Consider the following 16,647-nt stretch of genomic DNA (forward strand, 5'->3'; position numbering starts at 1 on the left):
CTAGATTGCTCGGCGCCAGTGATTGTTTGGCTACGGCAGCCTTGGTAAAGGAGATTGAGGAGCTTCCTAAAGGTTGTGCTTCCTTGTTTGCTCGGTTTTCTAGACATGGAACAAATATGGAGTCCCACTGATGTGATCATCATGTGCGCACTAAAGAGGCATAATAAAAATGGTTAGGGTCGGGGGTGGAAGACTAGAAGCAGCCCGGGTACGTGACAGCCCAATACGTGAAGATCTTTTCTTTGCTAAATGTTTGGAGGATTTTAGATTGGGCCATGAGGCTTCTTACAAATTTCCTTATTTTCAACTTCTGTAGAACATTGGCCCATGTGAAAGATCGGTATGGTCGACTAGAGGGGGGGGGGGGTGAATAGGAGACTAACAAAATTTTAGCTTTCCTTTTTCTTTTCTTGAAAGATACAAACACTTAATCCTAGGGTTTACTAGATTCTCTAAAGTGAGTGCAACCCTAGAATGAAATGCAATAGCCGAAGCAACAATAGATAGCAAGAATGTAAAGGGGAAATGATACGACACGTGGAGATGAAGCTTTCACCGGAGTTCCACCTATTGGGATCGGTGTACGTCTTCGTTTGGAAGAGTGCTCTACCACAAAGGTAGAGACGCCATGAACGCTCATTCTATTCTCCAACTCACCACACCACAAAGGTGGGATGAGCTCTCACAACACCACAAAGGTGAAGGGAGTTCCACTAATGGCTTCCTTGAGAGCGAACGCCGAACCCTTACAAACTTGACCGGGGCAAATTCCACAACTCAATTGGAGGCTCCCAATCCAAGCCCCGAGCTCCTCACACATCAAGGGAGAGCTCGAGGTGACCGCTTCCGTCTAGGGTTCCCAACAACCCAAGAGAAACGAAATCCACAAAGAAAACAAGGGGAATCAACTTTTTGACTTGGTGAAACCCTAGAGCAAGATCTTCTCCTCCAATCCTCAAAGAATCAAGAGTTATGAGTGGCTAGGGAGGGAGATCTTGGAGATTTAAGCTTGAGGTGTTCTTGAGGTGAGTGGTGCCGTTCTTTGCTGCTTGCTTGGTCAAATGGCTCGTTGGGGACGAAGGGATATAAAAGTGGGTTCCCAAAAATTGATCCGTTAGGCATAGGTCAGGGTAGGCCGGAACTTCCGCTGAATAGTCGGAACTTCCGGTTGACCAGAAGTTTCGAATATACACCGGAAGTTCAGCATATTCCCCCGGGACTAACAGAGAGCACCCGGAGGTTCGGGCGGAAGTTCACCTGGAACTTCCGCCACCTGGAAACCTGAGATGCCAGAATCACCCTCAGAAAAATGTTTTCTTCTCACACCTTTTTGGGTAGGCTTTTTAGTGGGTGCAATTTGGTATAGATGTGTACGTGAAATTGATTCACCCGTTACCTTTCCTTGTGGATCCCCTCTTAATAGTACGGATGTCCTACGACTCAAATCAACTGAAAAAGCCGCTAAACACCACTACGCTTCTTTCCTTTTTGAGGGTCCACAATTCATCTTGTGACGAGTTCTTTTATAAACCCTGAAATGCTTAGCACAAGGTTAGATAACAAAACACGTTGTCATCACCACCAAAACCACTTAGGAGAGAAATGTCCTTTCAATCTCCCCCTTTTTGGTGAATGATGACAACACCACAGATTTGCATAAAGAGTAATCAATTAAGACTAGATGCATGGAATATAAAATATAGACGGGCTCCCCCTAGGTGTATGCACTAATTTGATTTGCTTGACATGCAAAGTGCACATACACTAGGATCAATACTCCCCCTAAATTTTATAAACCAATAACTCATTTGCAAAGGATTAAAGGTATTTCACTAAAAGCTCTACAAGGATATGTAGGATTCATTCATAAGAAGATACAGATCATACCTCCACAAGGCATACCAATTTTGAATGAAACCTATAATGACTTATCCAACAAGATATCGAGCAATGCTTCCAAGAAGCATAAAGGATTAGATAAGTCAAACCAATTGAACATATACCTTTTGCAATGAGATCTTGTGATGGAGCACATATCTAAGGGCGCAAAAATATCACATCTCCACACAAGATTAGTAAGACTTGAGATAAGCATTAAAGTCATATCTAGAACAAATAATCCATCACACAAAGCTTAAAGCTAGCTATTACATCACACAAAGTTATCAAGTCTTACACAAACCACGAATTTAAAAAGTTCAACAAACCAGATAAGTAGCACAAGCACATAAAAACTCCATGAATAAGAACGAGCTTGTGACTAAACCATGCAAATCCCCGAGGCCCTAAACTCTTCCTCACAACTACACTCTCCCCCTTTGGCATCAAGACACCAAAAAGGGAAGAATCGTCCCAAGAGAGAAACACACAAATCACTCGGAGAAATCATCATCAGTGTCTTCTTCCTCATCCTCTTCTTCACTACCCTCGGCAGCAGGCTCTTCATCTTCATCATCATCCTCATCTTCTTCATCACCACGCACCGGAGAGGGAAGATGACCATCATTGCGGTTCCAATCTCTATGGGTGCTCCTCCAACTCTCAAAGTTCTCAACATCAGACACATGAGAGCTAGGCAAGCCCATATGGTTCAAAATGCACTCTTGACGACGTAGAATGTGATGATTAACTTGCTCAACCTTGTATAACTTCCTCTCATTAGATTGTTGCATGCAAAAAATCTTCCTTAGCATGCCCTTCCAACCACCATGCTTGCTAGAACCACGAGTGTGAGAGGAGGGTCCCAAACCCAAATCTGAAAGAATATCCTCATCCTCCTCAATCTCAATCGTGGCTTGAAAGTTGTTCGGAGGTGGTGGAAGGTGTCTCTTCTTCTTCAGCTGTTTGGAGGGGTGAACCACAAACGCTACATCATGCATGAGAGGTGCCTTGGCAAGAATGAGCTTCATGATGTACGGGGCATAGGGAGGCACTCTCCTATGGAGAATAGCAAAATACAGTTCATGCCACAAGTAGTCCATCACATCCAACGGTGTATCTCCATTCTTTCTCCTATGTGTTTCCAACATGAGATTGACACCAAAACCATGTATCTCATCCGAGTTAATTACCCGTCTTGCAAGCAATGGTTTCTCTGTAGATGCGTTGCAAGATGTCATAGGTGGGCTTCAGAAATTTGGTCCCTCCAAGAGTAACCCTTCCTTCCATGTAAAGTGGCTTCAACACCTTCTTGCCCGCAGCGTCATTGTCATGGGGGAAAAAACCCAGAAGGAGTGCAATATACAACATTCTCATACCCAAGGAGACTCGCAAACTCGGCCCATGTGGCAGTGCAAAAGTGGCTCCTTGACATCCATGAAACTCTGCGAATGTTCTGGTCATTTAGATCTTCTTGGAACACCATGGCATAAAACTGAGCCACAAGAGTCTCATCATAAGGTTGATTGAAGGTCATGATTGGAAACAAACTGAGCTTCTCACAAATAGATAGTGCTTCTCCAAAGTACTTCTTGTCGCCTTGCATAGCTTCAACATTGACAGAGCATTGAGGAACAACTTTGGTCTTGGGAGGCAAATATATCTCTTCAAAGATACGAATCTAAAAGTTGGTATGGAAGTGATAGTTGTTATCCTTGAGATCTGAATCAGGTCCCTCAAATAAGGATTAATGAACCTCTCATCTGCAAACACTTGCTCGGGCCAATGCTTGATAGAAAACTTGCTGGGCTGAGCTTTGGAAGTCGACTTTCGGCGAGAGGACTTGGAGTTGGCGAGGTCTAGCTGCTCATGCTCACGTTCTTTCATCACAATCTCTGCCCTCTTCTTGGTGGTAAGCTTCTTGGGAGAAGGAGGAATGATCAGATCCTTGCCCCTGTCTTGACGAGAACTAGTACCCCCTGTGAACAGAAAGTGATACGAGGGACAATAGGTAAGTGCTCAGGATTGTAGAAGTAAAGAATCGATTAATTGGAGCCAAGGCTGTACAGAAAGATTGTCCAGTGACCGGAAGTTCTGGCTGAAACCCGAAAGTTCCGCCCGACCGGAAGTTCCGGGGTCCCTCAGAAATGGGACGAACCCTAACTTCCAATCCCTCAACAATCAAGCCATACAATCTCAAATCCAACTAGCCTAGTCCTTGCATTCTACACAACAAAAGAATTCCACCAAGAAATTTTCCCTAATTTCTCACATTCATCCAAGGATTCAAACAAACCCTAGAAGGAAAGAAAAGAGGAATTACTTGATTTCACCATGGTGGAGATCAAAGAGAAACTCCTCCTTGTTGCAGATCTGAAGAAAGGAACCGGATCTTCCGGTTGAATCCAAACATAGAGATGCTTCCTTGGAGCTAGGGTTTGAGGGAGCAAGAGAGATGGGGAGGGGGTCGGGCCGGAGTGGGGGAGAAAACCCCACCCGGTTGCCCCCCTTCACTTAACAGGAAGGCTCCCTGCCGGAAGTTTCGTCCGACAGGCGGAACATCCGGGTGACCGGAAGTTCTGCCCGAGAGCCGGAAGTTCCGGCAAACCCAGACAGAGAAAATGGATTCAAAGTGTGGGAACTTTTGAGCAAATAGAATAGGTTGTTTTCAGATAAGATGGCTTGCGTTAGATCACACAAAGTTGGAATTATATTATGGCATTATACACTCAATTTGCAAGAAGCAAAGTCAAAATACCAAATATGAGTGCATTTCCATAGATACATAATATGTCATATTTGACTATAAAAGGATCCACAATGAATTAAAAGAACCAACCTCACAAAAGTGAGGGCGGTGGCCTAGGCCACGATATTTGATTATGTATGAGCTTGACACCGCGAATATAGATTCTTGGGCTCAAGACTCAAAACTCACATTGAAGCTCAATGTATGAAACTAATGTTAGCATAGTAAGAGTAGCATTTGCCCATGAATTGAGCTATGCTCCCCCTACATCCATGCGCACATCCAAACTAGACAAATGTTATCCGTGGGTACGGGTGCAAGTTTATCAAATGACAACACTAGAATCTAGGATATTTAGCTCATGCCTTAACTCCCGACATCTTGCTTCATCAAGTGGCTTCGTGAAAATATCCGCTAGTTGCATACCGGTGGCAACATAAGAGAGATCAATATCACCACGAGCCACGTGCTCTCGAATGAAATGATGACGAATCTCAATATGCTTCGTCTTGCTATGTTGCACGTGGTTGTGGGCTATCTTGATTGCACTCTCGTTGTCACATAAAAGAGGCACACTTTCACAAGTGATTGCATAGTCCAACAATGTTTGCCTCATCCATAATAATTGTGCACAACAACTTGCGGTGGCTATATACTCGGCTTCCGTCCTGGAGAGAGACACACAATTTTGCTTCTTAGAGGACCAACTCACCAAAGACCTATCAAGAAATTAGCATGTCCCGGAAGTTGACTTTCTATCCACTTTGTCTCCCGCCCAATCCGAATCCGGATATCCCATGAGCTTGAAACTTGATCCTTTAGGATACCATAAACCAAAGTTTGGGGTATGAACCAAATATCTAAAGATTCTTTTGACCGCCACTAAGTGGCTTTCTTTTGGTGCGGATTGATATCTTGCACAAATACCCACAATTAACATAATATCCGGTCTAGATGCACAAAGGTAAAGCAAAGAACCAATCATAGAACGATATACCTTTTGATCCACATCTTTACCATTGGGATCGAGATCAAGAGAGCTTGATGTAGGCATAGGGGTCTTGGCACTCTTGGCATCATGCATCTTGAATCTCTTTAGCATGTCTTGAGTGTATTTGGCTTGATTAATAAAGAATCCTCCTCTCAATTGCTTGATTTCAAATCCAAGGAAGAACTCCAATTTACCCATCATAGACATCTCAAACTTTTCGGTCATTAGCTTATCAAATTGATCATTGAACACACCATTAGTAGAACCAAATATGATGTCATCAACATATAGTTGGCATATAAACAAATGACCACCAACCATCTTAGTTAAAAGAGTGGGGTCAATAACCCCGATTTCAAAGCCACGATTCACTAGTAGCTCCTTTAGGTGCTCATACCAAGCTCGAGGTGCTTGTTTGAGGCCATAAAGGGCTTTATCAAGTTTGTACATGTGGTTAGGAAATTGAGGGTTCTCAAACCCCGGTGGTTATTTGACATATACCAACTCATTTAGTGGACCATTAACAAATGCACTTTTCACATCCATTTGTTGCAAAGTAATGTTATGATGCGATGCATATGCAAGAAAGATACGAATAGATTCAAGGCGAGCAACAGGAGCGAAAGTTTCACCGTAGTCAATACCCTCGACTTGGGAGAAACCTTGAGCCACCAATCTTGCCTTGTTCCTTGTCACTTGTCCAAGTGCATCTTGCTTGTTTTGAATATCCATTTGGTGCCAATGACATTCTTGTAATCTTTTGGTCTTTCTGTTAGGGAACGCGATATGCTACGCTAGCACAAAATAAAAATTTCTACCGCTTCCGCCCGGATCAATGCTGTAGATAATGGATCACGAGATTACCACTAGACGCGCAGACCCATAGCGGAAGTAGAGTCGATGTAGCGCGTCGATGCCGAGTAGTCGAATAGCCTGCTCCTCCTCGCCGACCCACGAACAGTTCGTCCAAGCGCCGCAGGTGCAGCGCCTCCGAGGTATCCACACGTACCGGGAGGAACTCCGTGCGGCGGACTGCTAGATCCGATCGCAAGGCTTGGGCGTGGAGGTGTGACGGCGAGTCTAACTCGCGTCTGGACTGGTGTAACCCTAACCGGGTACGCCTCCTCCACTTATATAGACCTCCCTGGTGGGTTTCAACACTTGAGGCCCGTTAGGAGTCTAAGCCCGATACGAGTTGGATCCGATCCAATTCGGTCCCATCCCCTTAAGCGTGCGATCCTACAGGTTCACGGTCAGACGGACACGACTACGAGCTCAGACTGCGGGTCCGAGTAACACCTTACTCGTCCACTGGCACCGACTCAAGTCGATAGTTGGTAGCGGCGCCTAGCAGCACATGCCAACTCCCGAGTAACCACAAGGTATATTGACGAACCATACAATGTGTCATATGCAACATTCCTTTTGCCTCACGATATGTGTGTCGAGCTCAAGGCGAGTGCTTGTCATCCTTGTGGATAGCTCGACTCTCTTCTCGTTCCTGTGATATAGATTCCCGAACGGGTTAACACTTAACCCAAGTCGCATGGCCATGCTTTCCGAATCTGATCACTCGAGAGGGCCCAGAGATATCTCTCCGAACAGGAGGGGCAAATCCCATCTTGATCAACCATGACTCGCAGCATTCTTCTTAGCAAACCCGAAAGCTACCTTTATAACCTCCCAGTTACGGAGTAGTGTTTGGCAACCCCTAAGTAGGCCGATTCACATCCCAAGCTCATGCGATGACCTCAGGTCTAGGACTGGCATATACATCATACTTGAGACTAACAAATGACAATCATCTCGTTGTGTGTTAGTGTGGGTCTGTCCGACTCCACAATCTCATTGTCGAGTCCATGCTATCAGTCGGCAACACCTTGCCCTATGACTTGTGAAACATAGTCATCATACTGATTCACATTACTAGTCTAGGTTATGTGTCCGCATAACCTCGATGACCAGGGACCATTAGAACAACATCATAGAATACATAGTCTCACAAACAAATCACGTATCTATTGATACATATCAGTGATGATGTTCAAGGACAATAACAATAACTCATGAATACATAGGAAATAACATCATCACATGATTGCCTCTAGGGCATATTTCCAACACTTTCCACCAATGACCATACTCTATTGCGCTCGAAGTTATTCAACTCTTCATGCATGGCATTAAGCCAATCCGGATCCTCGAGTGCTTCTTGTACCTTTTGGGGCTCAACACAAGAGACGAAAGCATGATGTTCACAAAAGTTAGCTAATTGTCTACGAGTAGTTACCCCTTTCCTCACACTTCCTATGACATTGTCCAAGGTATGTTCTTGACGTTGAAGCCGTGAGGCAATCTTCATGGCCCGACGTTCCATAACTTCTTGAGATAAATCTTGAGGCTCAATGGAAGCTTGAACATCTTGAAGATCTTGATCTTGGACATCATTTGGTGAAGAATCACCAACATCAACATTTGTTTGAACTTGTCCTTGATCGACTTGTTCATCGACATGAGAGACTTGTTCTTGTTCTTGGCTAACTTGTGGATCTTGTGGAGATGAGGACTTCACTTGAGTAGAGCATTGTCCTTCTCCTTCTTCCATAAGGGGATCCCCAACGGGCATAATTTGACCTATGCTCATTCTTTGTATGACTTGGTGAGGAATCATCTACATCCAGAACATCAACTTGCCCCACATGGGAGTCATTATTCTCATCAAACTCCACATTACAAGATTCTTCAACACATCCGATGGATTTGTTGTAGATTCTATAAGTGTGGGAGTTTTATGCATAGCTAACAAATATGCCCTCACAAGTTTTAGGCTCAAATTTAGATAAACGAACACTTTTCTTAACCACGAAACACTTACAACCGAATACCCGAAAGTACTTGAGGTTGGGCTTGCATCCCGTAAGAATTTCATAAGGTGTCTTGTTCAATATCTTTGCGGAGATAGAGGCGATTAGTAGCATGGCATGCGGTGTTGATAGCTTCGGCCTAAAACTTGTATGGAGACTTGAACTCCGCCAACATTGTCCTTGCCGCATCCATGAGAGTTCTATTCTTCCTCTCCGCTACACCATTTTGTTGAGGGGTATACGCAGTGGAATATTGTCTTTTGATACCCTCATCACTCAAAAACTCAATCAAGGTGTAATTCTTGAACTCGGAGCCATTATCACTCCTAATAGCCATGACTTTGCATTGTATTGGTGTTGGGCTTCATTGGCAAAGTCGATGATGGTTTGTTGGATCTCAATCTTGTGCTTGAAGAAATATACCCAAGTGTACCTAGAATAGTCATCAACAATAACCAAACAATATTTCTTACCACCAAGACTATCATATGTAGGAGGACCGAAGAGATCCATATGAAGGAGCTCCAAAGGCCTTGTTGAAGTGATAATTGTCTTGTGGTGATGTGCCTTCTCATGTAATTTCCCTTCAATACAAGCACTACACACACGGTCTTTATTAAATGAAACATTGGTTAGTCCTAACACATGCTCACCTTTGAGGAGACTTTGCAAAGATTTCATATTGACATGGGCTAGACGGTGATGCCATAGCCAACTCACATCAACTTTAGCCATTAGACATGTTTCTTCTCTAGTGGGTTATATCCAACAAAGACTATTTTAAGAGTTTTGCTCCACAAAATGGTCACACTAGTTGTGCCAAAGAAGGAATAAAAACCCATAGGTGCAAGTTGAAGTACCGAAAGTAAATTGTATGAAAGGGACTCAACAAGCATAACATTCTCAAAGGATGTATCCGGAGAGATGACAACCTTGCCTAGTCCCAATACCGTTGATTGTGAACAATCTCCAAATGTAACTTGCTTGGACCTTGATGTACTCATTTTGGCGTCCACAAGCAATTCTTTGCTCCCGGTCATATGATTAGTGCATCCACTATCTACTATCCATGAAGATCCACCGGAAGCAACCTCCTACAAGTTTAAGCTTTGGTTTTAGGTACCCATCTTTGAATGGGTCCTTTAGCGTTAGCAACAAGGGTCTTAGGAACCCAAATAGACCAATGAACATATTCATAAGGAGAACCAACAAATTTGGCATAAACATGCCAATCATTAGTACGACAAAGAACATATGAGGGATTGAAATCCCCGGCACTATTATCATAGGTGGCCTTGCCACCCTTCTTATTCTTTGGCTTCTCCTTGGCCACCTCCCATTCCTTCACAAAATAAGCATTAGTGTGGGGAGGTGTCTTGGCCTTCTTGTTGTTGTTGCTCTTCTCATTGGGGTTGTACCCAATTCCCTCCAATCCAAAAGCTTTCCTATGATCATTCAAAAGATCATGAAGGTTCTTCTCCCCTTGGAAGCAAGTGGCTAGGCCCTTTTCAAGTTGATCCTTCAACCTAGCATTGTCCTCAATCATAAATGTATGCTTACAACAAGGGTTAGTTGAAGCATCTTTATCATTAAAAATTAATTCCTTAACAAGAGAATATAGAAGATGATCACAAGACTCTTTGAGAGACTTGTACTCACTTGTCAAGGACTTGTGATCCTTTCCAAATTTGTCAAAGTCCTCAAGGAGGTTCCTATGACCATTCTCAACTTCACTTATGCTACCCAAGTACTCATTAGCAAGGTAAATAGCATTATCATAGGAATCTTTAACTTTAGCAAGTTCCTTAGTAAGTGACTCCTCAATTGCTTCCCTATTTGCTTGTTCTTCCTCAAGAGTTTCATTAAGCTCCGCAATCTCATGAGCGGCAACGCACTCAAGTCTTACCTTCTCATCCATGAGCTCATCATGTTCTTCAATAATAGCTTGAGCTTCACCTATATTTTTCAAGAGGTCCTCAAACCTCTTTTTGGTCTCACCTTCCAACCTTGCCATGAAGATCTCGAACTCATTCATGTTATGCTTAACAACACTAGTCTCCTCCACACAATCAAATAGAGATAAACTCTTAGGAATGACATGTTTGGTGGGAGGAGGGATTACCAAAGTGGTCTTGGCCATAAGGCACTTGGGTGAGCGGTTCTTGTTCTCATTGGGGGAGTCGAAGAGAGATGGAAGTGAAGGAGCAAGGGCAATGTTCACCCTCTCCGTGGACTCTTCATCATCATCATCTTCGTCACCCGAAGTATATTCTTCTTGAACAAGAAGCATTCTTGGTTGCCTCTTCTTCGTTGGCTTCTTGTGGAAGGAGGATAAGGCGACCGCCATTCTCCTCCCTATTCTCATAAATATACTCTGCAACGAAATGGTCATTGTTACCACAATTATAACATTTACGAGATCTTTGACCTTTGGGCTTGGAGCTTGAAGCTCCCTTGTTGTTGTAGAAGTTGTTGGGGTTGAATGTGTTGGTCTTGACAAACTTCTTGTTTTTCCAAAAACCTTGAGCCGCAAGAGCCATGTGGTCACTAAACTCATAGTTGCAATTTTCTTCCGTGATGTCAACCTCTTCTTGTTGGGGTGCTTCACATGGAGTTGAGGTGGGAGTCACGTTGGCCTTCAATGCAAGGTTTGAGCTTTGTGAGAGAAACTTGGCGCGAATGAGGTTGTCCTCGGAGGTCATCTTGAGAATATCCATAGCCACAAACTCTCCCATCACTTGACTTGGAGTCAAGCTATAGTAGTCCGTTCTTTGCCTAATCATTGCGGCATGAACCTCTCGGTGTGGGGAGATGGCTTCTATGAATAGACGCTTGAGCCATTCATCATTGATGTCATGACTTCCATGGTCCTTCATCTTGGCTCCAAGAGTGATGACTCTCCTATATAGCTCATCCGGAACCTCTCCATCCTTCATGAAGAAATTTTTGCATTCGTTGATAACCAGTTCAAACTTTGACTTCCTAACACTCTCATTGTTGTCAAAGTGGTCACCAATGAGCTTCCAAACATCTCTAACGGAATCAACATCATGGACAAATGTTCTATACTCCAAGGGTAGAGCTTTTAGGAGTATTCCAATGGCATGCTCATTGAGTTGATTGTCCACATACTCTCTTGGTGACAAGTTCTTTGGATCATGAACAAAGTAACCTTCTTCAACAATTCTCCACAACTCCTTTGATGTGCTCTTGAAGTGAGTCCTCATGGAATGAAACCAATCAACGTAATTAGTAGAAGTTAGCATGGGGGGTTCACCTTGGTTATACATAGGTGGAAAATTATGGTGGCGATGATTATATTGAGGTGGTGGAGCCACCTCACTATACAACCCATATCCACCCTATCTTGGGATTTGGTAGCACTCTCTTCGATAGCCTTAGCCTTGCTACGGGCTTCGGCATCCGAATCTTCCATAATCAAATCCACCGCACTTGGTGGCTTGGCATGGAAGGGCTCGGTAGAAGAAGAAGATGCTTTGTTAGGTAGGTGCTCACTAATATTTTTGTCCACACTATTTAGAATAACTTTTTGCATTCTATCCAAAAGCAATTTGATGGATTTAAAAGTTAGTGGAGCATTATCATCTAACATCTCGGTTTCTTGGGGTTTCACGGTGGGTTCCCCATCATCGCCATCCATATTTTTAAGAGAGGCAAAGCCCTAATTAAGAGACGAGGCTCTGATAAATATTGAAAGATCGGTATGATCGACTAGAGGGGGGGGGGTTAATACGAGACTAACAAAATTTTAGCTTTTCTTTTTCTTTTCTTGAAAGATACAAACACTTAATCCTAGGGTTTACTAGATTCTCTAAAGTGAGTTCCACCCTAGAATGAAATGCATTAGCCGAAGCAACAATAGATAGCAAGAATTTAAAGGGGAAATGATACCACACGTGGAGACAAAGATTTCACCGAAGTTCCACTTATTGGGATCGGTGTACGTCTTCGTTTGGAGGAGTGCTCTACCACAAAGGTAGAGACACCACGAAGGCTCACTCTATTCTCCAACTCACCACACCAAAAAGGTGGGATGAGCTCTCACAACACCACAAAGGTGAAGGGAGTTCCACTAATGGCTTCCTTGAGAGCGAACGTCGAACCCTTACAAACTTGACCGGGGCAAACTCCACAACTCAATTGGAGGCTCCCAATCCAAGCCCCGAGCTCCTCGCGCACCAAGGGAGAGCTCGAGGTGACCGCTTCCGTCTAGGGTTCCCAACAACCCAAGAGAAACGAAATCCATAAAGAAAACAAGAGAAATCAACTTTTTGACTTGGTGAAACCCTAGAGCAAGATCTTCTCCTCCAATCCTCAAAGAATCAAGAGTTATGAGTGGCTAGAGACGGAGATCTTGGAGATTTAAGCTTGAGGTGTTCTTGAGGTGAGTGGTGCTGTTCTTGGCTGCTTGCCTGGTCAAATGGCTCGTTGGGGACGAAGGGGTATAAAAGTGGGTTCCCAAAATCGAGCTGTTAGGCATAGGTCGAGGTAGGCCGGAACTTCCGCTGAATAGCCGGAACTTCCGGCTGACCGGAAGTTTTGAGTATACACCGGAAGTTCCGCGTATTCCCCCGGGACTAACAGAGAGCACCCGGAGGTTCGGGCGGAAGTTCACCTGGAACTTCCGCCGCCTGGAAACCTGAGATGCCAGAATCACCCGCAGAAAAATGTTTTCTGCTCACACCTTTTTGGGTAGGCTTTTTAGTGGGTGCAATTTGGTGTAGATGTGTACGTGAAATTGATTCACCTGTTACCTTCCCTTGTGGATCCCCTCTTAATAGTACGGATGTCCTACGACTCAAATCAACCGAAAAAGCCGCTAAACACCAGTACGCTTCTTTCCTTTTTGAGGGTCCACAATTCATCTTGTGACGAGTTCTTTTATAAACCCTGAAATGCTTAGCACAAGATTAGATAACAAAACACGTTGTCATCACCACCAAAACCACTTAGGAGAGAAATGCCCTTTCACCATGTACATCTTTGACTAAATTACCTTAATTTCCAATAGTTGCTAGGATCACACATCCTATTCCTCTTGCGCTCTAGGTGTCTCGCTCCTCATTCTCTAAGTGCTCATTCATGTCGTCGTTGCGGGGGCCTTAGCCGCGATAGTGAGGTTGTGGGTCCCTGTCGGGTGGTGGTTGTGCGTCAATGCACTAGATCCACTAAGGGTCTGCATGCTTCACATTGGTTATCACCTTTGGATGGTGCTGTCATGGCCAAAAGGCACCAACTAAGGCTTCCTGGATGGCAATGCGACAACCCTATGTGGATGCGGCGTTGGTCGGGTTGCAAGCGCATGCATGGCGCGTCGAGCCCTCGGCGTCCGATGTCAATGGAAATGGCTAAACTTAGTTCTACTCGTTGCATGTGTAGTGTGGTGCCCTGTCTGCACCGTTTTATGGATGTGCCTTATTTTCTAGCCATCGATGTGCATGTCGGTAGGCTAGTCACCATGGTGTTGTGATGGTGCGACGAGGTTTTGGTTGTTCTCCGTGTTCCTTAGATCTTGTCAAGATTGATATTGCCCTCGGTTGGTGTCAATCCTCTTCCCTCAAGTTTTAATTGGATGGAGAGATGCAACACTCTAGGAAAATTCCTGAGTCGACAGGGGTTAATGTCGGCGACGATGGCGCTTGCGGGCGTCCTTCTGTTCCATGGAGGCGCCGTCGGAGAGTTTGTTTTCATTTTCTCTGTTGGACCATGTTATATTAGATCCTAGACGGACGTTATAGTTGTTGCCATGGCCAGACCCCTTTCTGAGGGCTTGGGTCTGTGGTGGTGTGTGGTGCTTTGGGAGAAAGCATTGAGTCAAAAGGGGTCGACGCCGGTAACCAGTTTGCACAGTTATGTTCTATTCAACCGTGTGTTTTGTATAGTCCGCGGTCTAGTTTTTTTCTTAATAAACCAGACACCTCTATATACGAACGAAACAAGAGCATCCTGCCTCTTGACGAGAGATTCCATAAAAAGAAAAGGGCGAGAGTCTTGCCCATCTTACATGGGCTACTGGCTTTGTGCCTAAACTTCAGTTGTGCCTGAAACATGAGATACGAAGGAATGCTCCCTACTTTTTTCTAAACAAAAGTTCCGCTTTAATTTGATCCCTTTTAGAGCATCTCTAGCCGTCCCTTCTAAAGGCCTTCCAAACGCAAAATGAGTGCGCCGGCTCTAAAAAACCCACACAGTCCACTCCCCTATATCCAAAAAATAGCCAGCGTGGCCCAAAAATTTAGTCGGCGCCCTCAGACTGCTCCCTACTCACAGGGAGGATAGCGGGGGTGCCGGTTGAAGCTGAAAGTAGCGCAAGCCACCACTGTCGGTGAGACAAACCAAATTTAGGGGGCCAACGTTTGGGGGGTGCGATTGGGTCGCGGCTGGGCCTCAAACGAAGAAGGTGCGCCGGCTCCCCCCATATGTCCATACGCCGAACGATTTATGGGGGAGACGAGTGGAGGTGCTCCTGGCCTCTGCATCGTTTCCTTCAGTGGAATTGTCCAAGCACATGAATTCCCACTGCTACTCCTGCGAAATCAAGGCCAGAATATCCAACTTCCAACCCAAAGAAGAACACGCAGCACTGGCACAAACAGAGGCAGCTACCAAAAGTTGCGACAGAAATGTCAGATTGTACAATTTTTTTTTGTGGCCTTAAAATGCTGCAAGGCACAACAATCCGGCAGTAGCTATATTAACGTGTACGGAATATACCGTGTATACGTTACACAAATGGAAAACCGAAATGTGGAAGAAACTAAGAAGAGCTATCGTTATGTGTACTGGCCGGCGCCTCCGGATCCTCCTCGCCGCCGCCGTCGGAAAACCATGCGGACCGGCGGTGATCCGACCGAGGAGCACCTGAGATAGGTGGAGGAGGAAGTTCCATACTTCCTGTACAGTACCTCACTTGTATATTTGTATATGTATATCCTACGGTATAGGTACATTGGAGGACCTGATCAGCCAAGCCTCTTCCATTGCACACGTTTTGGATCAAACCCAGACAGAATCATTGAGACGATGGCCTTGGAGCTGCATCAGACAAATCAAGCTGAATGATTAGACAGTGCTTAATCATGCGATGCGTGTGCGCTTATCGATCTAATTAATTATCTCAATGCAGGAGCTTGTAAAAGACAGGATCATGGATTGGATTGGAACGAATTCTCACCTAAGTTGTCGGCCTCGGAGCTCTTCATGAGCCGGATCCGCTTGCACGACTCCACGAACATCCTGCAATTACATGATTTGAAACAGATTAGCACCTTAGGAAACCTCAAGACTGCAAGAACTGCAAGGGAAAAGTCTTTTTTTTTTTTTTTTTCGCTTTACCTCCAGGGGACGTCTCCGACGAGCATCCAGTCGCCGTCCCTGTCCTCGTAGGTTGGCACGTACTCGGCGCCCGTGGCCGCGTCCACCAGCCTCCCACTGCCGATGCCGCTCCCGGCATCCTCCTGGCCGTCGGCGCCGCAGATGGCGAACATGGCGTGGAGCGCGCGCAGCAGGGCCGCGTAGCCGCCGTGCGCGGCGAGGTCCACCTTGCGCAGGTACGGCGCGCCGTCCGCGGCCACCTTCACGAGCCTGCAGGACGCCCCGCCGGCATCGCCATCGCGCAGCGCGTTGCGCCGGTAGGCGCGCACCGGCGGCCACCCCACGGCCAGAGCGCGCTCCGTGGTGGCGGCGGCGACGCGGGACGCGTGGTCGGAGCCCGGGAGGGCGAGGGTGAGGTCGAGGGCGGTGTCGTCGTAGTCGAGGCCGGACACGGCCGGGGAATCGCCCGAGTTGGCCGACATCGGCGTAAGCTCGACCGTTGTTTCGCTCGGCGATTGGGGTCGGTCGGTTGCGCGGTCGCTAGCTCGAGGGGTGTGGTGTGTGTTGTCGTGGGGAAGGAGGAGGAAGAGGAATGGAATAGGTGGGATGTGGTGTGGCCGCGCGAATGCTGCATATAAAGGAGAGCTACTTGCCCACCTGCTTCTGCTGACTTGCCCGTTTCTTCACTCTTCGCTCTGCATGATTCCTTTTAAATGAGTAGTTATTTATTTAGTCAGGAATAATTAGTCGACGGTACCATTTTTGAAAGATTCTTTTGAAACACTGATCGCAACGCGGACACACACGCTCACACGACGTCTCTGCGGAAG

General features: G+C 45.6%; 1 protein-coding gene across 1 annotated transcript; it reads right to left on the bottom strand.

Annotated features, from left to right (window-relative positions):
• Positions 1-15,087: 15,087 nt before the first annotated feature.
• Positions 15,088-16,435, bottom strand: LOC100821380 (auxin-responsive protein IAA23). Its single transcript, XM_003563636.4, has 3 exons — positions 15,839-16,435; positions 15,678-15,739; positions 15,088-15,538 (listed from the first exon to the last, which is right to left on the bottom strand). The coding sequence occupies exons 1-3, from the start codon at positions 16,297-16,299 to the stop codon at positions 15,516-15,518; spliced, it is 546 nt and encodes a 181-aa protein (XP_003563684.1). The 5' UTR covers positions 16,300-16,435; the 3' UTR covers positions 15,088-15,515.
• Positions 16,436-16,647: the final 212 nt, after the last annotated feature.

The sequence above is a fragment of the Brachypodium distachyon genome, chromosome 1, assembly GCF_000005505.3.
Source record: "Brachypodium distachyon strain Bd21 chromosome 1, Brachypodium_distachyon_v3.0, whole genome shotgun sequence".
NCBI lineage: Eukaryota > Viridiplantae > Streptophyta > Magnoliopsida > Poales > Poaceae > Brachypodium > Brachypodium distachyon.